The following is a 26,113-nucleotide window of genomic DNA, read 5'->3' on the forward strand; positions in this document are numbered from 1 at the left end:
GTAGCGGCACACGAGTTAGAGGACAATTCAAATCATGTTGTTTTGCCTCGGAGTATCAATATCGTTATCAAACACGTAATGTAATAATAAATAAACTCTCGGCAAAACAATGTCGCCGCTACGTGCATCCGTCGAACAAAGGCGAATTTGAACTTTTCGACTCTCCCCCGACCAGTACAAATAAACGGACGCGATCGCAAGCGAGTTAGTCATATCGAGCAGTATCTACGAGTATAGCCAGTTCTCTTTATTGTAACTATCAATCCCCTACAAATACCATAATTATATTACAAAAATTACGAGATTAATAACACATGTACTTGTTTTCAATCTGTTTAATGAAATCAAAATTTCAAAAAATTGTTTCGGTTAAGCAGCAGCAAGAACTTTTCTAAATTTTTTCCATTCTTCAAGAGGCCCATGTTCTGGCAAATATTTCACATTGCATCCATCTGGAGCTAATCGGCCGGCTGCTTTCAGTTCTTCATATTCAGCGCGGTCATATTTCGTAAAGCCCCATTTCTTTGAAACATAAATTTTTTGTCGACCCGGGAATTTGAATTTGGCACGTCGCAATGCCTCAACTACAGCAGCCTTATGACGATCAGATGAACGTACACTCATAATTGGCTGTCCAATGTGTACCCTGGCTACAGTACCTTGTGGTTTACCAAAGGCACCTCGCATTCCTGTTTGGAGCCTTGAAAAGTATAAAACAGAATATTTATTCAAACATACTATATTATTAATATAATATACTAACGAACAATATATAGAAAATTTAAGTTATAACTTGCTAAGCATAAATCTAAATTATAATATTAGTTGTTTAATAAAATACAACGGATTGCTTATATACCTATCAGCTCCAGCACATGATAACATTTTATTAATCCGGATAACATGGAATGGGTGGAGTCTCATACGGATATGAAACTGGTCTTTTCCAGCGTTTTTCACCATGTACTTATTTGCACAAATACGTCCAGCTTCAAGAGCCTCGGAACTAAGCTGTTCATATTCATCTGATACCAAGTGCACACATAACGGAAAATCTTCCACAGAGGCTTTCTTTTTTCCAAGATCAAAGATACGAATCTTTGGATCAGGCACACCTCTACAGAACCTTGATTTGGGATATGGTTTGTTTTTGCAATATCGGTAACTACAAAGAAAAATATAGGTATAATTCGTATAAAAAGCGTTTACAAGCATTAACATTATAAATATAACGTAGAATTTACCAATAGAAATGCAAGAACACACATAACCTCCTTCTACACCATCACAAGAGGTTATTATAAGCTTCATAACTTACAACTTTATACAATATATATAAGTATAAGAGGCGATAATATTTGCATATTTAACTTAAGCATTAATAAAGGAAATAAATACATATAATACGTACCATCTGGCTGGTCGGCGTCCCATACTGGCTATCAATAATAAACAAAAATATTTGTTAAATACAAAAATAATACTTGTATAAGCTTGTTTAATAATTTTAAATGATACAAAATGAGAGAATGAAGGATATACGTTTGGATACTTCAAGATTAAGATAGATTAGTATCAAATATATATTACCTTGCGGGCCTTGTAGATGCTGAACGAGAAGGAAGTGAACAGGAAGAACTAAACTGAACTTGGTTCCAAGTGAACCTCGTGAAATTTGGTTACAACTTAAAAGTTACTATTTAAGGCCGACACCCACTTAACGATAGGGTTTTTGCAAAAGATTGTGATCGAAGCCATATGAACGCGGCTGTGTTGTCATAGAAGTACACAAAATGTTATAATTATAATGCATCGCTTATGCTTGATCAAAATGTTATAATGGAATCGGAATTATCGGAGGAAGGTGCTTTACGCTCACAATTTACAGTGGATGATTTGGATATTGAAATATTGCCACTTATATATGAAATAATTCGGAGGTTCGTATATTTTAATAACTTTATAGTTAAGATAATGATACTCATCAATTGACTTTCCTTCAAAATAAAAATTTTAACCTTTATCGTTTTATTTACTCAATGTTATTCTTTTTTCTTTTTAGACACACTGTATACATTTTAAATTCTGAGATTATCTTTTGAAACAATACTTTGTTTGTATTTATAAATAATATAAAAATTATACATGTACAAAAATATTTTTTAATCTGTTATGGTGTGAATGATAACAATAAAATAGAGAGGTCATTTCATCGGTATATTAAAACATTGATGTACTACCAAGTTTATGTGTTGTAGTTATATAGAAATTATATACAATACGTATATGTATTAAAATCCTTTTAAAATAAGCATATTTCAAATAAAATCTGTTAACATAGGTATAGAGTATAAAAATTTTATTTCACAATGTTTATGTTACGTGTATATTTAATTTATTTTTAGCGTTGAGAAAGATCCACATGACACTACACAGAAAGCTAAAGAGTCACAAGATACAAGTCATAAAATATTAGAGCTTCAGAAGAAATTAGATTCTGCAAGGGCACAGGTAAAATACTATGAAAATTTCTTTTACTTTCAGGGTAAAAATAATTTTTTTTTATATAAATACTTAGACCGTATGCTGTATTTACAATACATAGTTTTCATATTTTATAGATCAGAAGATTGCCAGGAATAGAATACAGTAAAGAAGAACAGCTGCAAAAACTTGAAACTCTACGTAAACAACTTAGGCTTAAAAGAGAGCTTTTATTGAAATATCGTAACATGTGTACATTTGAAGTTCCAAAAGTATAAATAATTTTGTTTATTTAAGTAAAAGCAATTTATATCAGCATGGGTTTCTTGCGCATGTTATTTACATATTTGATGCGTAATGAAAAATTAATCGAGAAATTAGCAAATACAAAACCAATTAGGGAGTCTGCACGATTTGTAGCGTATTTAATACTTCGGAGTAGAACACATGATAATCATTTACCTTTTGATCGTGAAAAATTTGCCAAGCAATTAAAACTGTTTACAAATACATTTAGACAAAAGTTGCAAGGAGGTAAAGATGAAATGAAGAAAAATCCACCAAAGTAGTCCTTGTATATATTTAAGGTATAGTGACAACAAAAATCAGAAGACAAAGAAAGTTTTATTAGACTTTGTAAAAATGATATAGCTATAGTTTATTATTCTAGACTTGATTTAGTTAGAAAAAATTACACTTGTAACAATGGCCGTATAAAAAGGTAATAAAAAATATGAACATTTAATTTTTTACATTTATTATTCCATTTAGTATAAAAACAAATTCGAATCTTACTTCTATATTTCTGTTATTTTTTTTCATAGTACAATGAATGAAAATGGAAATAATATGTACATATATCGTGTTTCATGAGAATTTTTACTAGTACATCTACAATATGATTTGTATTAGTTAATAATAACTAATTAATAATTTAGTAAATTATACATCTTATATTTTTCCTCTGTTTCCTTTCTATCCATTTTGTTATTATTAAATGTGATATTGTTAATATTTCTTTTATCATCTTAAACTCCCTTTCATATTACTAATTCATATACTCTCCATATATTCTCATTCAATATTTTTATTTTTTAACCAACACTTGTTCTGTCATTAGCTTACATTTTCTTTCTGTTGAAAAGATCTTTCTTGGATGTGCTACAGTGTATTTAATATAAAAATTTTATACAATATAATTTCATATGCTGCATATCTAATGTTATTTTATATTTTTTCTGTAAGAATCTTCTTCTTTTCACACGCATAAAAATGAATTTTATATTACAACTACAGCAAATATATTACAATAGATAAATATTTCTAATACATCATTTATAAGAGTACGATGCTATATTCGAAAAATTAATAATTTTTTCGAAATTTTATCTTAATAAGCACAAATATTATCATATCACGAGGAAAGAACATCTGAATATACTTTTGATAAAATTTCAAAAAGGCATTAACAGTTACGATATAGGTGCTCGATAGTAGTAAAGGAAACAGATATATATATATATATATATATATATATATATACATATAGATTATATTTACTTAATACTATTTTAAGATACACTTGTGTTTATAAAAATAAAACACTTTATGAATAACAACGTATATTTTGTCATTTTATCGTTCTAAAAACGACATTTCTATATTTTTGATAATTTAATCAAAATGTGAAAGACGATTTGTACTCTAATAGGGTTGAGAGCACGATGTGCGTTATATGAAACAGTTCAGGGGTTACTTTTATACTTCAAGGTCAAAAATCACGATCGTTAAGGATACAAGTAACCCCAGACTACATAAAATTGTCATTATTATACGTTATAATTTTATATATGTTTTAATATAAATAACTACTAAAATAATATATGTTTATATATAAAATAATATGTTTTATATATAAACAGTATACTCTCTTTACAGTTCTCGAAAATTAACTAAAAAATATCTGTAAATTTCGTTTGAATTTACATTATTAAAAAAACAACGATCTCTTATGAATAAAAAGATGTTTGTTATTAATTTTCGAAAGTTGCAAAATAAGCTCTATATATAGGATGTGTATGTACATGTACATATACATATATATATATATATATATATATATATATATATATATATATATATATATATATATATATATATATACACACATGTTTAAGTGCTTTGTACATAGACACAGTTCACAGTTTTGTAGGAGGATTTTGTTCTGACAGTGGTTGAATAATACTATTTACAGTATTATGAGATCGTCCTCCTTTTCGTCCTCTACCTTTTTTATTTTGTCGTTTATTAGATTTTTGAAGCAAATTTTCTTGCTTTGATGTCTGTCCTTCTAATGAAGAATTTGTTTCGGTTGCATCTAATGGCTAATGGACAAATAATAATTTAACATTACCCAAAATTCTCATATTTCCGCACGAGAAAAATATCTTTATCACATACTTGCATCGTAGATGATGAGCTCTGTCGATTTTGAGATGTTTTATTTGGTTTATTGGCTCTACATGTTTGTATGACTGTGGTACTAGAATATGGAATAAGTTTTACTACATTGCCCACTGCTTTAGTACGCCCTTCTCTAAATACTATTCTTTGTCCTGGTTTTATATATTCGGGATGCTTTATAAATCTAAAACGTACTAAAGCTTTGTCTCCTGTTCTTAAACAATCTTGCGACATAGAAATTATGGACGCTGTCTGCCTTATGCTTCCACAATGTACTGAAAATGATTTTAAATAATTTTAAGCATAAAAACACAATGAATTTGAATAATTAAAAGGTTCAGATAGAAAAAGAGAATTACCCATTGCTTGGTAACAAGAACTTATTGTTGTAGGATGATGTAGTACAAGAATTTCCCCCTCAAATTCCCAAGAAGCCTGAGGATTTAATGCTTGTGCAACCATTACCATACCTTTTCTAATTTGTGATCTTTTAATTTTTTTCAATGCAAAACTAGCAGTTTGACCACCTCTCACTTCACGAACAGGCATTCTCTTCCTGTGTATACTTTTTACTGCGATTGGAATAAAACGACCTAAAGGATCAGGTCCTAATAATAGAGTGTCGTTTAGCTTAATGACACCTTTCAATGTTGTGCCAGAAACTACGGTACCAACTCCCTGGAAGGGTACAGGAATATAAAATGAAGAAAATTTTTCGTTCTACAGCTAAGACTTCTAATATATGTTATAAAATACTAACTGGCACTGAGTATGTATCATCTATTTGGAATTCCGCTGGTTCATCTTCATGACTAATCATTCTTGCAGTTAATAAATTTAGAAACATCTTGAGAAGATTCAAATTTTCTCCTGTTACGTTCGATACTTGAAAAATAGGACATAATCTGTATAAATATATTAATAAATGAAATATTTGTATATTCATAGAAGGATAATATAATATTGTACAAAAATAAAAGCTGACCGTTCTGATACAAAATTAGTAGCGCTAACGACAACATCATCAGGCGTTTTTACCGTAACGGGTACTTTCCTACAACCCGGGGACTTTAAGATCCTTATTAACAGCCTTAAATTTTCTTGTAATATATTTGGTGGACACATGTCAATTTTCGTAACTACAACAAATACTGGAACCGATAGAGCTAAAGCTAAACCTAGATGTTCCTTTGTCATTCCAACAATACCAGCATTTGCTCCAACCATTAACATACCTAAATATTAAATGTTTATGCATTAAGATACATGTACATAGATATTTTTTAAATAACATTATCAAAAGGTTTTACCAAAGTCAGGGGCATGTCCTGTCATTCCAAAAACAGTTGTTTTTAAATATCTTTCATGTCCAGCAAGATCAATGAATGTAATAACTTTAGACGACTTCTCGCATATTTTAACCCAATCCAGGGATCCATGCTCTGGTTTATTTACTACATTACCTAGATGCAAGATATGTGTTTATCATACATACATATATTACAATATACATAATATAAAGATATAACATTTAACACTTGGCACATCAATCTTCTTTCATACCAACGCTATCAAATCCGAGAATGTCATTTCCAACGGAACTAGTACGTCCTGTTTCGGCTTCGTGTTTATGTCGAAATAATTTTTGACGCGCTAAGCCTCGACCATTATCGAGCTCTCCGTGTGTCAATACACCCAAAAGTGTTGATTTTCCAGCATCAACATTGCCAACAACAGCCACTCTTTAATTAAAATCTGTTAAACTAAGTTTCTCTAACAGCATTACATTTATTTTATCCTTATGTACATTATTTAAAATATAAACCTGATTTCTAGGAAATCCTGCCTATCTAACCGTCTCCGCACCAGATATTGACCTATAAGACCTTGATCTACTTTACTTTGACGCAGAAGTACACAGTCTGCTTCTAATGTTGCAGCAAGAGACTGTAAAGTAGCAACGGATGCTTCGTATTCATCTTCTTTTAAACCATCTTCCGAACCATCTAGGATAAGATAAATTATAAATATTTTTATAAATATAAACTTCGAAAAAGTTATTATACAAACCTTCGCCGATACCAATATCAAAAATTGTTTCACTGCCACCATCTTGAACTCTCTCTCTTAAGCGTCTAAGTAACAATTCGTATTGATCCTCCGATGGACTAACTAAAACATTCTGAAATCAATTGTAATTCATTATTATCATAAAATTATATGTTATTGAAATAAAGTATCATGGAACCTACCTTTCCTCTAATGCTAGAGTAATCTACATTTGTAGTAGATACATGATCATTCTCATGTAATTGTTTTATGTTTGGTATTATGATAGACCCATTCCCTGCCATGTTATGCTTTTTATATCGTATATTTTTATAGCGTGATAAATTGTGTTGATTTATATATAATCATTCAGATAGAAATTTAAATTGTCTACTGACACGTTGGTATAATAAACATCTTCCAATATTTAAATCCAAATCTTATTCTATAGATTCTTGGTATTAGTACATACATACTAACTAATTGTCTCTTTGTCTCTGGGATTTTAATATTGATTTAACATTAATATTAATTAAATAATTAGGTATGCAAGGTTTGTATAAATATCTTATACATATCATTTGTTCCTCAGCTGTAATATAAAGAACAAGATATTCTCATATTAAACTTTAAATATAAAATTCGATAAAATATATACATGTATATATTTTTAATTCAGGCATATAAACAGAACTACATATATTAAACACATTAAGATTAATTTATATTTTTGACAATTAGTACGCATAGGTATATACGTACAGTGTGTATCCATAACAATAAGCTGAATATATACATTGAGTGGTGAGATTTAAATAATACTAAAAAATAAGATCTTGATCATTTCTGTTACAGGAATCTATATTTCAATTTATTACAGACGAATATCTTGATCGACTTTTTATATGAATAAGGATTTGTTTATCTTCGAAGAAATTTACTCCTAACATACTGCTAAGTTACCGTACGTGCAATTCGAATGTGAAACAATATAAAAGCTACCAGTCAGTTTACATAAGAGTAATCATATCTTTTTACCTGTTACAATATGTTCATATTATGTATTATTTCTTCGCGTAATCACAAACTAAACGTTAACATGACTTAAAACATCGATGTGCTTACGAAAAAGTTGTCAACGATTGCGCGATCCGATCATTCCGTCCAAGATGATCTAAAATCTAAAGCAATTATTGCGTATGCTGTGTGCTAGGTAGATTGTGAAACATCGACAATACTTATCGATGGTTAAGGTGATACGATACTCTCGATGCTCCTATCGTGATCGATTCTGTTACTTGTGCGATTTCTAATTCGTAATATTCCAATTTTCAAATCGAAACATGTATAAACAATCTAGAACATGTATGTCATAAAATATGATAAATAGAATACAGAGTTTTGTACATTTTTATGTTTTCACGAACATAACTAAAAAGATAGAACCTACAAATAGAAATTTATTTCATCTATTAATATATATATATATATATATATATGTATGTATGTATTTCTTAAGTAAATGCTTTACTTTAGATGTTTTATATATGTTTACATGTTGTATGCATTTTTGCACCTTTAAATTTCCCATAGATGCATAAAAATTCACAGTCTAATGATGAAAATCTTTATTGTTAACCATGCGCATTTAAGTTAACAATAAATACGATGTTACACAAGATTTATGAAATATTTTTTATTTTAAGATATGAAAATGTATACGCATGATTCAAGGAAATATGGCTATATATATATATATATATATCCATATATGGATATATATATATATATCCATAAGAAACTATAACATTCCTACAAAACTCTTGAATTATGTTCGACATATTAATTCCTTCATATGATTGTAATATGTAGATATACATATAAGAATCAATATATGAAGAATTAAGATTTTTATATACATAAAATAACTATCAGTTGATTAATTAAGAGTTGTTAAGTTCACACGCTCGGTAAATTAAGCTTTTCATCCAGCAAATATAAATGATATGATTATTATATAATAAAATAAATCTTATTAAACTAGAAGCAAATTTGTTCGGACATACTACTTGGAAGCGGAAAACAGGATATGCTATATAATTCAATAGCCTTAAGTATATAATTGTTATATTATCTGTTTCTTATATTTCCTGGAATAATCAAACATTCTTGCGCTTTTAGAAGTTTGTTCGAACATCTACCATTTATAGGATTGAATGTGCAAAAAATTATAGATAGAATTTCCGCCTATAAACACTTCCGTCTAATATTATGATATGTATGTCTCATCTCCATATTTTTACCCTTCACGGGTAAATCTTCACAGAACAGCTGTTCATTGAAGATGTTTACTATTACTTTGGGATATGTTGAAAGTTTGGCTTCTGTCAACTTCTAATTGTAAGCCAATAAACGATAGTAACTTAACGCCCAAAATGATTGTAATCGTATAATTCTACATATTAGTAGAACGTAACCTTGATTATCTGTAGATTTTCTAGCAAGTATCATGGCTCAATGTAAGTTAACCCCTCGTGAGTTTATAAGCAATGCTTTTTCACCACAAATCGCTGCGATATGTTCAACCGCAGCTGATGCTGTATGTCAAAAAAACAATTTATCATTCGTTGAACTTCTACAACCGTTTTGTAAGCTAAATACCGAAGGTAAGAAGTTGGTAATTGTTCTCATTCATTACTACACTAGGCACTGTCGCATTAATTACTCATTAATTACATCATTAAAATTACTCATTAGAATAAGTAAATGCTATAACTAGATGTAACAAAGGCGAAATTTTATATAATGATAAATAAAAAATGTTTTATTTTGTTATACTGTATTACTATTGTTTTATTGAATACAAGCTTTTGTTACATACTTTTAATATTTAAACAATTATGACGAATAGTTCATAAAATGTTAAAAAAGAAAAAAGAAAATACAGCAAACAACAGTGTTTCATAACAAAACAATAAGTAAATTATGAAATAATCATAATTGCGCATAAATAAATTTGAATTTTCAATTATCTTTAGATTTATTTCACAAATTACATATTATATTATGTGTATTATTGTGAAATATCAATAGGTTTATTTTTTATTCTTATAGGTCATTTTAAAGACCCGCAAGGAAATACTATTAGTGTTAGAAATCTTCGTCTTTTTATACAAGATGTTAATGCGCAACCACCAGAACCAAGTATTGCCAGAAAAATGTTAAATGAAGCAGTTAGTTCAGCCATGTGTGAACATACAACTACTATTCAAATTGGAACAACAGAGCTTGATATACCAGTATCGGTTCCTTGGTTTGAAGCATGGAGAGAAATGTTTTTAAGTGTTCAATTTCCATCGGATCATGAATTCACAAAACATTTTCTTGCTTGTATGATAATAGTTTCCACAGTGGAGGACAATCCTTTAGAGAAGATACAAAATATGGGTGCCCAATTACATCAAAATATACCTGGAAAATTGCCAAAATGGTTTAATAACAATACGCTAAGATATTATATCTTAGTACATGATACTTTACAAGATGACAGGAACAAGTATTTATTTTTTATTTCATGGCTTCTTTATGTAGAAAATACCAACTATTATTAAAATTAATTATTTGTAATCTTAATAGGGCTGAAAAAGTTTTTACGGATATGAAGAACATTTATGGTGCTAATAATTGTTTTTTATTACAAATGAATTCAAGACCACCAGGTCAAGTTGATGATAATATTCATTTACCAGATCCTTGGAGTCAATTTTTAGTAAAACATTCAGAAGTATTAGGAGGTAGTGAACAGAATAGTTCTCCTCGTACACCTGTAGATACTAGTGGTGTTTCTTCTATGCCAAATGAAGTTACAACAGATACTGAAAAGTATGCTTCTACTATATTTCTCAAAAGTTTATGAAATAATTGTGAATGTGTATTTCATATTTTAGAACAAGCCAGGCTGGAACACCAATAGCTCCGCAGAATTCTGTATTGGTTTCTCCAGATTTAAATGACGCTATTAGTTTCTCTTCTGAAATATCCGAATCAACAAGTACACATTTAGAAGTTGGTCAGGAAGCTGTTTCCGTTACAATTCATCCTTTAAGTCCAACAGCTGACAAGTCAAGAAGTTCTGTGTTGCACGGAAAGGGACAAATAATCACTGATACACCAATAAATATAAATGTTTGGGCAGATTCTCCTAGTCACGTAGCAACACAACATGGTGCTAGATTATCTACGCAAGATCTTGAAAGAGTACGAGCATTAATAACAGAATTTTGTTTAAAATGTTTGTTACCATATGTAGAGAAACAAATTGGTTTGCTAAGTGATGTAATTTCAAATAAAAAGGGAGTCAGTAGATCACTTTTTAGTGCTACAAGACGATGGTTTGGAACGAATAAGCCTGGAATACCGGGACCTACTCCGTCAAATGCTGTAATGTATGTTTATTATATATCATCTTGTTAAATAATAGCAAATTACAAGTATTAGATATAACAAAAGTAATATGTAGCATATATAAATATGCATATATAAATATATAAAGTTCCAGTTTGTTTGGATTTCAGTTATACAACAGAATCACCAGAATTGCAATTGCGTCGCTTAGGTGACTTATGTTTTATGTTTGGTCACTATTCACTTGCTTACCAAACATATCATAGCGCAAAGAGAGATTTTGCAGCAGATCAAGCTTGGCTCTATTATGCAGGTGCTCTTGAAATGGCTGCTTTAAGTGCATTTATGCAAGGTGAAACTAATAGGAAGACTATCGAATATATGGATGATGCAATATTGACCTATTCGACTAGTTGTAAAATGCCCCAATTTGCAACAAGAGCAACATTGCTCAGTGCAGAATGTTTGAAAGGTAAAAGCTTATATGGAGAGGCTGCTAAACAATTGATTCGCATGACCAGTGAAGATTCGGATTTACGTTCTGCACTCTTGTTGGAACAAGCTGCTTATTGTTTTATTGGGCCAAAGATGATGCGCAAGTACGCATTTCATGCTGTTCTTGCTGGTCATCGTTTTTCAAAAGCAGGTCAACGAAAACATTCATTGCGATGTTATCAACAAGCTTACCAGGTATTCTTTAATTAACTCTTATATATATATATATATATATATATTAAATCTTTATATTAAATTATCATATTCTTAGGTATATAGTGGAAGAGGTTGGTCATTGGCAGAAGATCACATACATTTTACAATTGGTAGACAAGCAGCATCATTAAAACAAGTTAGTGAAGCAGTTAAAGCATTTGAGAAATTACTAAATGTTTCCAGTAAACAACCAGCTTCACAACAAGCTGCATTTTTACGTGAATTTTTACATATCCACAATGTATGTATAAGTATAGTTATGAAATATAATCCATAATGTGTATATATATATATATATATATATAGATGGATGGATAAATAGATAGATTGATAGATAGATAGTTAGATAGATATATATGTTGACTATCGCATTAATTATATATTATAGTTATTGTTACAGGAAGGTTTATCGAATTCTCAAGAGCTTCCTATCTTGCCTTTACCATTAATAGATAGTAATGACATTAAAGTATTTTATGGTCCCATAGCTAAATCACATGAAAATAATATTCCTGCGAGTCATGTTTCATTTGATACTGAAGAATGTGATGATGTAAGATGGGCAAGAATGGAAGAAATGTTAATTACAGAGGCTCAGGGATCTCCTCCTATGATATTCAGACCTACAGTTGCGCTATATTCTAAGACAAGTAATAACAGTGTAAAACCAAATGCTGTTTTGAACGAGCCAGTACATTTTTTCATTGAATTATATAATCCATTACACATACCGCTGCCATTGTCTAATGTGACTTTATTATGGTCATTTACTTCGGCCAATGGACAAGTTACAAATGAAACGAGATCACCAGAGAATTTAACGCTAGTGGATGCACAAGTGATCGAAAAAATTATTTTACAACCAACATCTAAACAAAATGTTACACTGTGTCTTATACCAAAAGAAGTAGGAGAATTAAAAACATTAGGTTTGAGTTATGATTTATCCAATCCGACTCATGTAGTAGATCCACCAGTTGTTAATCCGACAATAGCTATTACTGGGAAAAGATTGTTTGAAATTAGGGGACCCAGATTAAAAAATATTAAAGAGAAACCTGGTACAAATATATATGGTGTAGATTATAGATTAGAAATGAATATTATTGAAAAAGCTCCATTTATGCAGGTATTTAATATTACGATGCAGTTATATGTTAAGTATTCAATATCGTACAATATCTGTACAATATGGTTAATAAATATTTATTTTTAGATCTTCTTTAGCAAACTCTCTGCAGAAATGCTATGTGGTGAAATTCATAAAATAGATATAACATTGAAAAATGTGGGCAATTCGCCTTTGTCAAACATTTACTTGGCATCTACGGACGCAAAACTTCTCTCCTTAGGAGATGAATACGTAGACACGCAAGAAAGTAAATAAAACTTCCGTACTGATTTCATTCAATGATTGAAATTGATCGAGTTGAAAGTAATATTATACTAGTATTTTATTTGTGATTTCAGAACATATGACAAAGAGAAACAATAGGCTCATATTAAAGATTCCATTACCTTCCACTAACGATATATTGAATGTTGGAGAAACGCATATAATACCATTTTGGATTCGAGCGCCGCATGAAAAAGGGATTCATTGTTTAGATTTACTTTTTTATTACGAGAATACTGATTTAAGAAGCGCGATAAAACACCGACTTTGTAGACACACGTGGCATTTTACAGTTTTAGATTCCATACAAATTAGCGCGATTGCTTCGAGAAGTGTATTATTTAAGGATGTTTCACCTACATTAAACTTAATAATTTGCATTAAAAATGCAAATCAAATTCATGACTTAATCACAAGTGAAATTTTGTTGTCCAAAGTATTGTTCGAAAGTGATACATGGTCTATATTTAGTTCATCGGTTTTGTCGACAAATGTTAAGATACAGTTTCAAGAAATGTTTCATTTAATGTTAAAGCTAAGAAAAAAGGGCAAAAATGAGTCGAAGTTTTCTGATGTATCTTTAACTCAAGAAAACGAATGTATTGATTCAGATGCAAATTATCCGTACATCAATTTCATACAAAGAAAGGATATTCCATCGTTAGACATCAATGAAAACATAGCTGAAGTACAGCAATCTCAACGATTACCACAAAGCGATGAACAGAGGTCCTTATCTGCTACTATGGCACTAAATTCTACTTTAATTCTCAAATGGCGAGCGAGAATAATTGAAAATGGAATTATTACGAGGCAAGCAATCGGTCAACATCATCTCGATATACAATATTTGAGTAAAACGTATAAACACCCCAAAGAAGTTCACGTTGAATCAAACGAATATGCTGGACGTTTGAAGATCTTTGGTCCAGATAGAAACGTACTTGATTCTTTGGCTGTGACTAATAAGGAACAAGCGTCGGAAACAGAATTTTTGAAAAATATGATTTCATTTTCTTTGAGTCATGATAGAGAGATCACACATAATTTTAATGAAAATCGATTGTGTTTCATTCCAGTAATAATGTATATACAAAATCATTTAGAATCACAGATTGATATTAAAATCAATACAATAGGTACTAGCAGGTAAATACTACTAAAAGTAATTTTAAAAAGTAATTTTTATGGGTCGTATTATAATTTACCCTATATGTTTTTAGCGAAAGTCATTTGCCAAATATAAAGTCACAGTTGTATTCTCCGCAAGCTTCTGCGTACTACAGATATGCTTGTCATTCAGCAATTTGTTCTCACGTAGAGCCATTGACCAGCAGTACCGTAAACTTACAGGCTGTACTTCCAGCACCTGGAACGTATGATCTAGCAGCGCGTGTAGAAGTTTCTGCAAGGGTTGTAAATACTAGAGAATTCATCTTGCAGAAGTGGAAAATGGAAAGCATATGTATTATTAACGGTGATAGTAAATAATTTAAACATATAGAAATATTATTATTAATACAATTAATACTACTATTACTGTTATTAAATTCAGTGTAATAAATTTCGTTTATCTAATTTAAAATCCGCACTATGTAAATATATAGTAAACATTTAATTGTCGTTGTGACATTTTTTGTGCGAAGCTGAGACATGTATTATTTTAAATGTATCCCATTGTTTAAGGTGTAGAACTATAAATCTTGTTAAGTATACAAATTGCTTATTACAGAATACATAATAATCGCTGAATCCTGATGAAATAATAATCTGTGAAAAGAATTTTGTAAATTACATTCTCATAAATTAATACACTGAACACATTAAATATAAAAATATGCTCAGTTGTAATTCTCCGCGTAAATGTTGAAACTGTAACAGGAATATTGTAACATATTTTTTGCACCAGCATTTCATATTTTTTAAATCAAAGTAAAGAGAAAACTGTATAGACTTGTAGCCGCGGAATCCTGTAACAGATAAATGATTATATTATAAATAAACGATACCTTTCTTACAATAAAACTTAAATCGTCCTTGTACGAGAACATATAACAACATGTTTTAATAAGTCTATGAAATAATACTGTAATTAAACCACTGAAATAAATGTTTAAACAATAATCATATTACATGGCTTATTACATTATAAAATTGAATGATATTGCATATATTAATAACAATTGATCCAGAATTTGAATATTATATTATACACAATAACATATATTACATATATTTTACATAACAACTCCACAAAAGACTTTTATACAAATAAATAATATCACAAACAAATACAATAAATCATATGCATATTAACGCGCTGTATTCTTATATATATATATATATATATATATATATATATATATATATATATATATATATATATATATGCAGTTCGCACGCACATACATAATAATAATAACGATAATGACATAATTCAGCATAATATTATGCGTAATATTTTACATTTTGTATGATAATATCACGACGAAAAAATTTCAATATCAATTTATTAATATATTTTTCATCTAACTGAATAATACCGAAGAATTTTTAAGAAATTTTTAAGATCTACATCATATCATAGAACGTCATAAAATTTTCCGAAATAATTAATATTCCAATAATTATATATCATTTTACATGTATAGTCCTTCATTTGTATAAAAATTATAAATCGCTTCCTATTAGTCTTTTATTTCATGTACTGTAATGAGGGAAATTTTTAAATTGTAGTCAAATCTATTTCTTATGTATATCTGAATGTGTTTCAGCATTAATATGCAAATGTGCCTATTCACGATCGATAATAATTATTGAAAAATATTTCATTTGTACAATATGATAATAGTTTCGGCATTGTTTAAAACAAGAATCGTTTTGCGTAGAAATAGTCTTTTTAAAAAATCATAATTACGCCATTTGTACATTTGTTTGTGTATCAATTTTTGTAAATATCACTATGCTGATTTCCATATGCATATCGCTAAATTTCCAGCACAGTACATGTATAATAGATGTTTAAGTTGATAAGTTATTTCAAATCCGTAGCCTTCGCCGACGACTGTATGCCAAGACGCACCGAATTTCTTATCCATTGCCTCTTTGATCATCCGAGAAACGCTTTCATAATTATCCGCATACTTTTCTGCCGCGGTGACGCACAATTCCATTGCTTCTTGTTTCATCTCATCCGACATATCGCATTTCTGGAACGAACGCCACAAATATAATAATGTCAATATAAAATAAATAATATGATAATCTTGAAAAAAAAAAAAGAATTTTCATAAATTACTTAATTTCTATATAATATGAATAGAATTTTCTAATTTAAATATATATCGTCCTATTAAATGAATTGCTTAAATTCATTTCATAATAACATCATATGATGTTGAAATGATTATAATAATAACAAATAATAACATTGAAATGATTGTTTAATAGAAAATTTAATAAAATTAAACTGTGTGCATAAGGATATTATTTCTCGTAATAATGACTTTTCCTATTGATCAAACGTTATTGATAAAAGAAACCAGACTTATTTCTTTTTAAATACAATTTACGATGTAATATATAAATAATATTTTACTTACTCTACATAGAGGATACGTATGTAATATCTTAACAACATCATCTTTCTTGACTTCAGTCATTTCTGAATAAAAATTTCATAGAAATCGTATCAAGTGGAACCCTTCTTTAAGCGACACTGAGGATATTGCCATCTTACAGGCGCGTACTTACCCCTGAACTAGACACACAAGCACGAGCACAAGACTCATGACACCACTTCGACGTGGTGGGAAAGATATGATGGTGTAGGTACATACACCCCAGTATATGTACGATCGGAGGGAAAAATAGGCGGACAGGTAGTCGAAATACATACAATATCAATACAAGTTTCGTTGCGTGCAGCTTATTTAAATGCCGCATAACAAATTCACAGAAATGTACACATTAATTTCACTTATTTTATTGAATGATCTATGTACCACAAGGATATATAGCATGGCTCAGCTAAATATCTACCTTATTTATTGTTGTATGAAAAAAACTTTTCAACGCAAAGTTATAGTATTTCATAGGCCACATGTAATTAAGAAACAAGGGACGATACTTAGATAAAGCTAATCCTGATTAATTTTCTTACGTTCGAAACATTTATTTATATCAAATAGTCATGTTAAATAGTTTTATTACTTTCTTATCTAGTAATTAAAAATGAGGTTATGTTTGAAACCGAATGAACTAAAAGCAAACAGGAATAACATTTATATCAATATTATATAATATCAGTATTGTATGTTTATTTATTACGTTATAATCCTACAACGTTATATTTATAACGATGTAACATTTAATTTATGACATTATTACTATTCACTGACTATTTCATATTCACGCCTGTTTTAATATAAACAAGAACGTTTATGCTCGGAGTTATACGTAAAAAACACGTATAAAATACGTATAAAATAGTTCCATTATATTGTTTTAAAAAGTATATTGAATTTACATACCAATTAATAGTATTTATATAATAACTAAAGTCCGAATATCCTTTTCAGATAAACATGACATCGCGATTTAGTGGAGCATTACAAATTACAAATCTAGATGACTTTATTACACCTTCGCAGGTAGTTTTACTACTTTTTAATTTTATAGCAATAAATTGTATGGGGCTTTCTTTGCAGGAATGTATCAAACCCATAGAAATTCAAAAGTCAAAAAGCAAAACGGGCGCAAAAATAAAAATTGAGGAAGACGGGACACCTTTCGCATTAAATGAAGTAAATTACTAATTGTATATATTTATTATAGTATTGAATTAAAGTTATAAACTATTTTACGGTATATTTATTGTGTGTCCGTTAGGCTGGACAATCAGAAAAATTACAGAAAGTTGAAATCACACTTGCTGATTGTTTAGCTTGTAGTGGTTGTATTACATCTGCAGAAAGTGTATTAGTTACGCAGCAAAGTCAGGAAGAATTAATGCGAGTGTTTAAAGAGAAGGTTTCTCGGCGTCATCAGGTAATGATTGACATTAAGACAGCATTTATTTTGTATATTAAATGTCAAAAACTAATAAGATATAACAAATTTATCTGTTTTATATATATGTTTTATAGAGCAAAGATGATGCACGTTCAACGTTTATTGTTGTCAGCCTCTCAGTACAAGCAGTATTATCCATAGCAAAACATTATAGTCTTAATCCAGAACAAGCGTTAAATAAACTTGCTGGATACTTTTATCAGCTAGGAGCAGACATAGTTTTAGATATGACTGTGGCTGATGACTTTGCCCTTTTAGAGTCTGCTAAAGAATTTATAGAACGTTACAAAGCAGCTAAAGAGGGTGCAAAAAATCAATTACCCATGCTGTCTTCTTCTTGTCCTGGTAATTAATATATCATAATTTTGTGCAGCAATATTTTTTTCATATAATGTAATAAGGATCAAACAATGTTTAAATATTTTTAAATACAGGTTGGGTTTGTTACGCTGAAAAGACACACGGCAATTTTATACTTCCATATATAAGTGTTACAAAATCCCCTCAACAAATTATGGGATCATTAGTCAAATATCATTTAGCTGAAACTATGGACCTTTTACCAGAACAAGTTTATCACGTTACTGTTATGCCTTGTTATGATAAGAAATTGGAAGCATCTAGAGAAGATTTTTATAACTATGAAAGGAAATTTAGAGACGTAGATTGTGTCATAACTCCAAGTAAGCATTTGAAATTTGAAACACGTGTATTGCATTTGTTTAAGTTATGTTTCTTTCCCCAGTTGAAATAGAACAAATGCTTAGCGAGTATAATGTGTCGATAAATGAAATACGCGAAAGGGAAGTTGAAAAACTGTTTGAATCGCAAATGGAATATTTTAAAACCAATTTACTTGGTCATAGCGGTTCAGGATCAGGAGGTTATGCAGAATTTATTCTTCATTATGCTGCAAAACATCTGTTCGATGAAACAGATATAACAGTTGAATTTAAAAATCTGAGAAATCCTGATTTCCAAGAAGCAGTCTTCCAGAAGGATGGCTGCACACTATTAACATTTGCAATTGCTAATGGATTTCGAAATATACAAAATCTTGTACAAAAATTGAAACGCGGAAAGTGTTCATATGATTATGTCGAAGTTATGGCGTGTCCCTGCGGTAAGTTTTATTTGAAGAATGTTACAATGTTAATAATACCTTTTCAATGTAAATCTTAATTTAATTGATAGGATGTCTTAATGGGGGAGCGCAGATTAGACCCTCAAGCAATATTCAACCACGTGAACTGGCGTTACAGTTAGAATCTATATATAGAGAACTTCCTCGGAGTAATCCTGAACAAAATACAGTAGTGCAGAATTTATATAGAGATTGGTTAGGAGGAGAGTGTACAGATAAAGCTTTGTCGTATTTCCACACACAGTATCATGAAATAAAAAAATCAGATACAGCTCTTGCCATAAAATGGTAATTATGCAAAACCTTTGTCGTTAACTTAGGTATTTTCTGTATAATGTATATCACTCAATGTATTATTTAATACATATTATATTTATATTGTTAATTATGGTTAATTAAACATTCATTATATTACCGTTATTCGTGTATTATTGCGTTAATGTTAAATATTGGTGAATATACAAAATAACAAATAAATAACAACAAATAAATTTTGTAAATATTTAAATCCATATTTTTGGTAACAAACACTGAAATTTAGTATAAATATAAATTTAGCATTGCACGTTAGATGAATATCTCATCTTAGACAGGCTATCTAATTACTTATGTAATTAGATATAGATACAGATATTAGCTAATAATAAGAGATGCATTTTTTTATTTAAACAACAAATTTATTAAATATAGATATTCAGAAAAATGGAACATATAGTATAGTGAATAAGAGGTGTATCTCATTACAAAATAATAATTATACAACTGAGTTTTTAAATACGTTGTTGAAATATACAGCAAATATAAAAGGGTACATAGATTGTATACCGATTAATATTTATCGTATTTGTATTGCGATGTTCATGTTGAAAGTATAAAAGATTGTCTTTTATAGTTATTCACATTGTTTAATTAAATAATCTAGCGTGACTAGTAACAAATACTAAGAAAGAACGAAACTTTTTAGAAAAAGATACTAGAGTATAACACTTGTCTAACAGTGCAGCAATATTATAATTCTATATTCTGTAGTTTATTTATCTATGGAGTAATAAATTAACCTCGCTTCAATCACCAAATATTAATTAAACAAAGCAATGTACATACTTTGATAGAACAATCTATTAATTTAATATAGTGTTTAAGGATGCGCATTAAATAATACTGATGAGACAATATTGAAAGAATACAAGTGTTGTAAATAAATAACGAATTAATACACGAAATTCTGATTTCACAACTGCAAATTATTGTAGATAAAATATTCGTGAAATAAATAACAATATATATACATATATTAATTTATCGTAATAACGATTTATAAAAAATCTATATAAATATTAATAATTGGCAACATATTATGCATTCATAATTGCGCCATTATTTATCTTTTATCATGCTAAAATTTTCTTCGTTTTTATAAAAATATGACGAATTTAAGAACACAATCACATATCTCAATCAAATGATGTTGACTTAAATAGAATGAAATAGTTACATCCTTTTCTTTGGTGCAAGAAAATTTGTATGTAACATTTATAATTTGTAAACTTTCGCTTCTCTTTTCAATTCCTTGAACATAGAACTTTGTTTATTAATGGACTATTGTCGCTTTAACCTTTAATTTATTTTGGCCTGAAGCATTGAATACATAGATTAAGTAAATTAAAAGGTCTTTAATTACCTAGAATTTTTGTTATCTAATGATTTTTCATTTTCATTCATTTCTGCAGACACTTCTTTCTTCAAATTCATTTCCATATAGCCATCTTCAATGTACGTGATACTATCATGATCTGTATTAATCCCTTCTTTATTTGCATATGTATTTATTAGCCATCCTTGATTATTATCTATCTCCCTTGATACGACAAGAAATAATTCCTTTTCCTTACTGTCTATCTGGTCCTTTAGATATATAAGTAAATCATTTTCCTAATAGGACATTATTGAAAAGTAAAAGCCAATATAATTATTAATACATCGATGTACGGTATTAATATTAAGGAATAAAGAATTAACTGACTTTCCCAATAAGCTGAGGAGAATCAAGTTTCGAGTCAAGATTATAAAAGGCACCATGAATTTTCTTCAGGGCAATCCAATGTCGTCTTTTCAAGGGTAGTAATACGAATCCTAATTTATATTCTGTTGGTACATTTAATATAAAACCTTCAATATTATCTAAACACAGACATTTTGGATCTCTGAGAAAAAAATCCCACAAATGTATATACGTTTATGTGTGTGTGAGGGCATGCGCGCGCGCGTGTGTGTGTGTGTATATATATATATATATATATTTAGTTTTATGTGTACAATAAAGTATTAGTATATTTATTGAACTAAACAAACCTGCGTTTATCAAACCAAACTGCTTCGCGTCCTCTTCGTTGTAATGCCGCCATAATAACATTAATGTCATAATTACCAAGTCCTAACAGTGATTTATGGGGATTTATCCATACATCTGGACTCAAGCTATAACAAATTTGGTCTAATTCCTGTTTACTAAATCCTCTTTCTTGAAATAAATTATTTAATGCATGTAATGCGCAAAGCTCTTTCACCTGTAAGAATAATAATCATATATATAGACATATGGTATATGCAAGAATAATGCTTACACGTATATACATAATATATTTCTATATGTCGCTTGATTATGAACTAGAAACATGAAACACTTGATAATTACTTGTCTCTCATGGTATATGGATCCGGTCATATCAGCTGCTATGTTTGCAACCATTTTATTTACATAATTTTTGTTATATATGTTTATGTTAACAATTTTACCAATTAATTACATGCATCGTTTATTAATATCTTTATCACATATATAAAGTTTAATAGCGTAGTAACGTAGTTCACGTTATATCGTGACAACTATGATAACCTATTAACGTAATACCTTATAACGTAGTGAGTAGAATCTGCTATTTATTCAAATCTAATAAGAGATTATATTAAGTACTAAACAATTGTTGTCAAAGTATACATACTATGACAAGGAACAAATACTGTCACCTTCAAATACGATTACAGAATGGATTGAAGTTTATTTTTGGTAAACATCAATAAATATATTATTTATTTATGTTCATTCGCAACTGATTCGTCACATATCTTGGCGAAACGTTTACAATTACATGTTCTTCCTTTTTATTGGTAAACGAGAATATTCAACAGTAATCAGTAATACACGATAGGTATAAAAAGTGATTTGAACCTACACGTAACACATACTATCCTTGTTTAAACTAGTTTTCCGTGGCGGTGATTGGATATTTTTGGACTACTAATACTTCACTAGCATCGGTTAGTATCTGCAAAATTTATTTATTCTTTAAAGCTTGTATTTTAAATAAACGATTTCTCATATTATCACGTGAATGTTTATCAATTACAACGTTAGTGAAAGAGCGCCTAACGCATACACGAACATATATAATTGACAGCATATACTACATTACGCTATAAGTATGGACAACCTGTAAAGCCCACTACATTCTATACTAAGTCAAATCAGCGTTACGTCGTGTTCAGTTTTATACATATACATGAAGTTTGTTTTGAAATGGCAAAAATATGGAAACGTTGAACAATTAAGTAGGAAATATAATAAATAAAATTTAAAATATATCGATTAACTTCTTTTTTCACAGAAAGTATTATTCCTAAGTGATGTACTTTAATCAAATTTAAAATGGAAATTGATTATAAACTTGTCAAAGAAATAGATTGTAAACAAGGAGCCGTTAGAGCTGTACGATTTAGTGGTACGTAGGTTATATATATATATATATATTTTTTTTTTTTTAAAGTAACTTTTATTTAATGAAGTTGATTGTTTTTTTTTTATTGTTAAATAATATTGATTTATATTTAATATTTTTTCCAGTTGATGGTGCTTATTGTTTAACGTGTGGATCTGATAGAAAGTTAAAATTATGGAATCCGTATAGAGGTGTTACGTTAAAAACGTATGGAGGACACGGTGATGAAGTAATGGATAGTAGTGCATCTTGCGATAGTAGTCAAATAGTGTCCTGCGGATTGGATAAATCAGTTATTCTTTGGGATGTAGCAACTGGAACTCCGGTTCGGCGTTTAAGGGGCCATGCAGGATCTGTTAATACCGTAAGGTATATTATCAAAAAATTATTGGTACCCCTGTATATACGTTTTGATATAATATTTTCTATATATAGATACATTTTTCTGTAATGTCAGAATCAGCGAAGAATCTATTTCTACTTCCTTTCTAATGTCAGATTCAACGAAGAATCTTCTATGGTTATTTCTGGATCCAGAGATAACTCGGTTATGTTGTGGGATATCAGATCCAAAACATTAGAACCTGCGCAATGTTTAAACGAAGCTAAGGATTCTGTGTCTAGCGTTAGAGTATCAGATCATGAAGTTCTAACAGCTTCGTTCGATGGGAAAATACGTAGATATGATATTCGTGTAGGTGAATTGTATACAGACTATATGGGAGGTTGGTAGTACATAATATGACGAATAAAATAAAATAAGATAAAAATGCGATCAAGTTGTCATTAAATGTATTATTACAGATGCAGTAACATGCGCCAGCTTCACAAGAGATGGTCAATGCATAGTTGTTAGTTGCGCCGATGGTGTGGTTAGATTGATGGATAAAGATTCAGGAGAATTGCTCGGAGAATTCACTGGCCACGTGGCGAATAATTTGTGTTTAGAATCAAGCGTCGACACTCAGGACACTCGCATTATTTCTGGATCCGCAGATGGGAAACTATGGATATGGGATCTAGTTTCTCAAAAAGTAGTTGCGAGACTTTCAGGATTTAAACCGACGAAACATCCTATAGTATCATTAAGCGTTCACCCGCAAACAAACTGTTTCTTAGCTACTAATGGACCAAGTATATTAATGTGGAATACCACGTCGATGCAAGAGTGATACTTTTATAAATTAACTGTGTAATTGTGTAATTTTTGTATATACATTTTCGAGCGCCAGTCAAAAATGAAAATAATTATAGTAGAGAGCCATTCGTTCGTCCAGCATTGAATAAAAAAATAAAATGTTGAAGAAATATTGTGTTTATACCATCCATGATATTGATTTCATAATTACCAGAGCTTAATTATTCGTATTTTTTTATATATGAGACTGATAAAATGAATGTGAACTTCCGACTATTGGATATTTGTTCTTGGAATATCTTTGCGATTGTGCCGCACAAATATCTTTCACCTGCTTATTAAACAGATAGAAAATGGGTTAGGTTAAGCTGGGTCATGATATACAGTTAAAGAAACAGGCTACGAGTACGCACATAGCGTAACTTTAACAGTAGCGTGGCAGAGAGAGAGAGAGAGAGTGATGAGAGGGGGGAGGGTGGGGGGTGGGGGGCGGAGCGGGGCGGGGAGAGGGCGAGAAGAAGAAGATCAGAGGAGACGAACGAGAGGGAGTGCTTGCGCGCGCAGGTGGCGCGATACCGGTGCGTCAGAATCAGTGGTCGTCAGTCGTCGCCGTCTCGCCCGGGAGAGGGAAAGAAAAAGAGAGAAAGAGAGAAGAATTTTGTAGCTTAGAGTGAAATAGAATATCTGCGCAAGAGGAAGAAAGTATAACGGGCTGGTATAGGAAGCGCGAAAGATAGAGCGAAAAGAGGGAGCGAGAGATATACAACGAGGGACACGGAGGTGCTTGCACACGGGGCGGGCCTGCCAGTCTCAACCACTTCGTGGAGTGCACTTTTTATTCTGTACTCGAGCACGCAGCCACTCTGAATTGTTAGCTGTTTGCATATACATGATTGAAGATCTGTGACTTGCCCGATGCATGGTAGAGGCTGTTGGACCGCGTGGTCTTACCAGATTTTATCGATAATCAGTCAGTACATCGTGTGTGAGGATTGTTGTTGTTGTTGTTGTTGATCGATCCTTCCGGCTTGCCGGCTGTCAAAGTCATCGGTTTCGAAAGACAAGAAAAAGGAATCGTGACACAAAACAACAGCGAACCGTAGAGATCGTATTCGAAATATCTCGGTGTCAGTGTTGGTAGTGTTTGAGAGAGTGGTGGTGGTGGAAAAGACGAAGGAGAAACCGGGTGTGCAACGAAAGAGGGTTGTTATGGGGCGAAGCTGTCGTCTGCTTGTACTTTCGCCGCTGTATTTGCTGACTATATTCGGCTTTCTCGCAGCGGCTGATGCTTTCTCCACTGACAGTAAGTTTCATTTCTCGATCTCTGTCAATCGAACAGTGGGGAATAAGTAAAAATATCGATAGGAACGTTTTCCCATTGAAATCGTATGTAAGTTGCACGATATTGTTGATTGACAAAATACGTATGGTATGTGCCATGCGCTAATGTCGCGCTTACATAATCGACGTTTTTC

General features: G+C 30.4%; 9 protein-coding genes and 1 long non-coding RNA gene across 26 annotated transcripts in view; 6 read left to right on the top strand and 4 right to left on the bottom strand.

Moving 5' to 3' along the window:
• Positions 1-226: 226 nt before the first annotated feature.
• LOC117205761 (60S ribosomal protein L10) lies at positions 227-1,683 on the bottom strand. 2 transcript variants are annotated; one of them, XM_033444513.1, is made up of 4 exons: positions 1,591-1,683; positions 1,412-1,439; positions 860-1,165; positions 227-700 (listed from the first exon to the last, which is right to left on the bottom strand). In XM_033444513.1, exons 2-4 carry the CDS (start codon positions 1,432-1,434, stop codon positions 370-372), a joined length of 660 nt encoding a protein of 219 aa, XP_033300404.1. In that variant the 5' UTR covers positions 1,435-1,439; positions 1,591-1,683; the 3' UTR covers positions 227-369. The 2 variants fall into 2 exon arrangements, with proteins under 2 accessions (XP_033300404.1, XP_033300480.1); XM_033444589.1 differs by having other exon boundaries at positions 1,412-1,435; positions 1,591-1,654.
• A 104-nt stretch (positions 1,684-1,787) lies between these two features.
• Positions 1,788-2,861, top strand: LOC117205876 (mediator of RNA polymerase II transcription subunit 9). Its single transcript, XM_033444715.1, has 3 exons — positions 1,788-1,940; positions 2,406-2,511; positions 2,622-2,861. The coding sequence occupies exons 1-3, from the start codon at positions 1,819-1,821 to the stop codon at positions 2,760-2,762; spliced, it is 369 nt and encodes a 122-aa protein (XP_033300606.1). The 5' UTR covers positions 1,788-1,818; the 3' UTR covers positions 2,763-2,861.
• Positions 2,862-4,635: 1,774 nt separating this feature from the next.
• On the bottom strand, positions 4,636-8,206 carry LOC117206094 (GTP-binding protein 1). Of its 2 annotated transcripts, none has more exons than XM_033445138.1 (11): positions 8,035-8,197; positions 7,200-7,588; positions 7,018-7,129; positions 6,773-6,953; positions 6,511-6,689; positions 6,258-6,410; positions 5,933-6,182; positions 5,708-5,852; positions 5,307-5,625; positions 4,945-5,222; positions 4,636-4,868 (listed from the first exon to the last, which is right to left on the bottom strand). In XM_033445138.1, exons 2-11 carry the CDS (start codon positions 7,299-7,301, stop codon positions 4,683-4,685), a joined length of 1,905 nt encoding a protein of 634 aa, XP_033301029.1. In that variant the 5' UTR covers positions 7,302-7,588; positions 8,035-8,197; the 3' UTR covers positions 4,636-4,682. The 2 variants fall into 2 exon arrangements, with proteins under 2 accessions (XP_033301029.1, XP_033301120.1); XM_033445229.1 differs by having other exon boundaries at positions 4,683-4,868; positions 8,122-8,206.
• Positions 7,595-8,161, top strand: LOC117206679. Its single transcript, XR_004487424.1, has 2 exons — positions 7,595-7,800; positions 7,877-8,161. It is a non-coding gene; the product is annotated as an uncharacterized LOC117206679 (long non-coding RNA).
• A 929-nt stretch (positions 8,207-9,135) lies between the features above and the next one.
• LOC117205936 (trafficking protein particle complex subunit 8) lies at positions 9,136-15,026 on the top strand. 3 transcript variants are annotated; one of them, XM_033444924.1, is made up of 11 exons: positions 9,136-9,396; positions 9,489-9,662; positions 10,111-10,552; positions 10,633-10,878; positions 10,944-11,441; positions 11,571-12,090; positions 12,167-12,352; positions 12,512-13,240; positions 13,328-13,490; positions 13,582-14,656; positions 14,731-15,026. In XM_033444924.1, the coding sequence occupies exons 1-11, from the start codon at positions 9,363-9,365 to the stop codon at positions 14,996-14,998; spliced, it is 4,335 nt and encodes a 1,444-aa protein (XP_033300815.1). In that variant the 5' UTR covers positions 9,136-9,362; the 3' UTR covers positions 14,999-15,026. The 3 variants fall into 3 exon arrangements, with proteins under 3 accessions (XP_033300815.1, XP_033300728.1, XP_033300906.1); XM_033444837.1 differs by having other exon boundaries at positions 9,137-9,396; positions 12,500-13,240; XM_033445015.1 differs by having other exon boundaries at positions 9,138-9,662; positions 12,500-13,240.
• Positions 15,027-16,409: 1,383 nt separating this feature from the next.
• On the bottom strand, positions 16,410-17,480 carry LOC117206510 (dynein light chain 4, axonemal-like). 3 transcript variants are annotated; one of them, XM_033446133.1, is made up of 3 exons: positions 17,261-17,362; positions 17,110-17,171; positions 16,410-16,716 (listed from the first exon to the last, which is right to left on the bottom strand). In XM_033446133.1, exons 2-3 carry the CDS (start codon positions 17,167-17,169, stop codon positions 16,468-16,470), a joined length of 309 nt encoding a protein of 102 aa, XP_033302024.1. In that variant the 5' UTR covers positions 17,170-17,171; positions 17,261-17,362; the 3' UTR covers positions 16,410-16,467. The 3 variants fall into 3 exon arrangements, with proteins under 3 accessions (XP_033302024.1, XP_033301860.1, XP_033301946.1); XM_033445969.1 differs by lacking the exon at positions 17,110-17,171 and having other exon boundaries at positions 17,261-17,480; XM_033446055.1 differs by lacking the exon at positions 17,261-17,362 and having other exon boundaries at positions 17,110-17,254.
• LOC117206188 (probable cytosolic Fe-S cluster assembly factor AGAP009023) lies at positions 17,309-20,144 on the top strand. 2 transcript variants are annotated; one of them, XM_033445426.1, is made up of 8 exons: positions 17,309-17,388; positions 18,088-18,159; positions 18,217-18,312; positions 18,398-18,556; positions 18,655-18,925; positions 19,015-19,263; positions 19,326-19,703; positions 19,775-20,144. In XM_033445426.1, exons 2-8 carry the CDS (start codon positions 18,094-18,096, stop codon positions 20,014-20,016), a joined length of 1,461 nt encoding a protein of 486 aa, XP_033301317.1. In that variant the 5' UTR covers positions 17,309-17,388; positions 18,088-18,093; the 3' UTR covers positions 20,017-20,144. The 2 variants fall into 2 exon arrangements, with proteins under 2 accessions (XP_033301317.1, XP_033301234.1); XM_033445343.1 differs by lacking the exon at positions 17,309-17,388 and adding an exon at positions 17,529-17,611.
• An 860-nt stretch (positions 20,145-21,004) lies between these two features.
• On the bottom strand, positions 21,005-22,855 carry LOC117206400 (josephin-2). 2 transcript variants are annotated; one of them, XM_033445763.1, is made up of 6 exons: positions 22,727-22,855; positions 22,420-22,620; positions 22,077-22,291; positions 21,748-21,928; positions 21,406-21,656; positions 21,005-21,293 (listed from the first exon to the last, which is right to left on the bottom strand). In XM_033445763.1, the coding sequence occupies exons 2-6, from the start codon at positions 22,471-22,473 to the stop codon at positions 21,287-21,289; spliced, it is 708 nt and encodes a 235-aa protein (XP_033301654.1). In that variant the 5' UTR covers positions 22,474-22,620; positions 22,727-22,855; the 3' UTR covers positions 21,005-21,286. The 2 variants fall into 2 exon arrangements, with proteins under 2 accessions (XP_033301654.1, XP_033301726.1); XM_033445835.1 differs by lacking the exon at positions 22,727-22,855 and having other exon boundaries at positions 21,221-21,656; positions 22,420-22,577.
• Positions 22,856-22,905: 50 nt separating this feature from the next.
• On the top strand, positions 22,906-24,808 carry LOC117206295 (WD repeat domain-containing protein 83). 2 transcript variants are annotated; one of them, XM_033445545.1, is made up of 5 exons: positions 23,263-23,340; positions 23,392-23,503; positions 23,626-23,869; positions 23,999-24,225; positions 24,305-24,808. In XM_033445545.1, the coding sequence occupies exons 2-5, from the start codon at positions 23,431-23,433 to the stop codon at positions 24,670-24,672; spliced, it is 912 nt and encodes a 303-aa protein (XP_033301436.1). In that variant the 5' UTR covers positions 23,263-23,340; positions 23,392-23,430; the 3' UTR covers positions 24,673-24,808. The 2 variants fall into 2 exon arrangements, with proteins under 2 accessions (XP_033301523.1, XP_033301436.1); XM_033445632.1 differs by lacking the exons at positions 23,263-23,340; positions 23,392-23,503 and adding an exon at positions 22,906-23,042.
• Positions 24,809-25,247: 439 nt separating this feature from the next.
• The window catches only part of LOC117207547 (low-density lipoprotein receptor-like), a 62,956-nt gene continuing 62,090 nt past the window's right edge, over positions 25,248-26,113 (top strand). For 5 of the 8 annotated variants that reach the window (XM_033447982.1, XM_033448230.1, XM_033448144.1 and 2 more), the window contains exon 1: positions 25,249-25,941. In XM_033447982.1, the coding sequence (XP_033303873.1) occupies positions 25,848-25,941 (94 nt within the window). In that variant the 5' untranslated portion in view covers positions 25,249-25,847. Of the gene's footprint in view, positions 25,942-26,113 lie in introns of all 8 variants that reach the window. The other 3 variants (XM_033448405.1, XM_033448580.1, XM_033447893.1) reach the window with 2 other exon arrangements.

The sequence above is a fragment of the Bombus bifarius genome, unplaced genomic scaffold, assembly GCF_011952205.1.
Source record: "Bombus bifarius isolate JDL3187 unplaced genomic scaffold, Bbif_JDL3187 scf7180000007964, whole genome shotgun sequence".
NCBI lineage: Eukaryota > Metazoa > Arthropoda > Insecta > Hymenoptera > Apidae > Bombus > Bombus bifarius.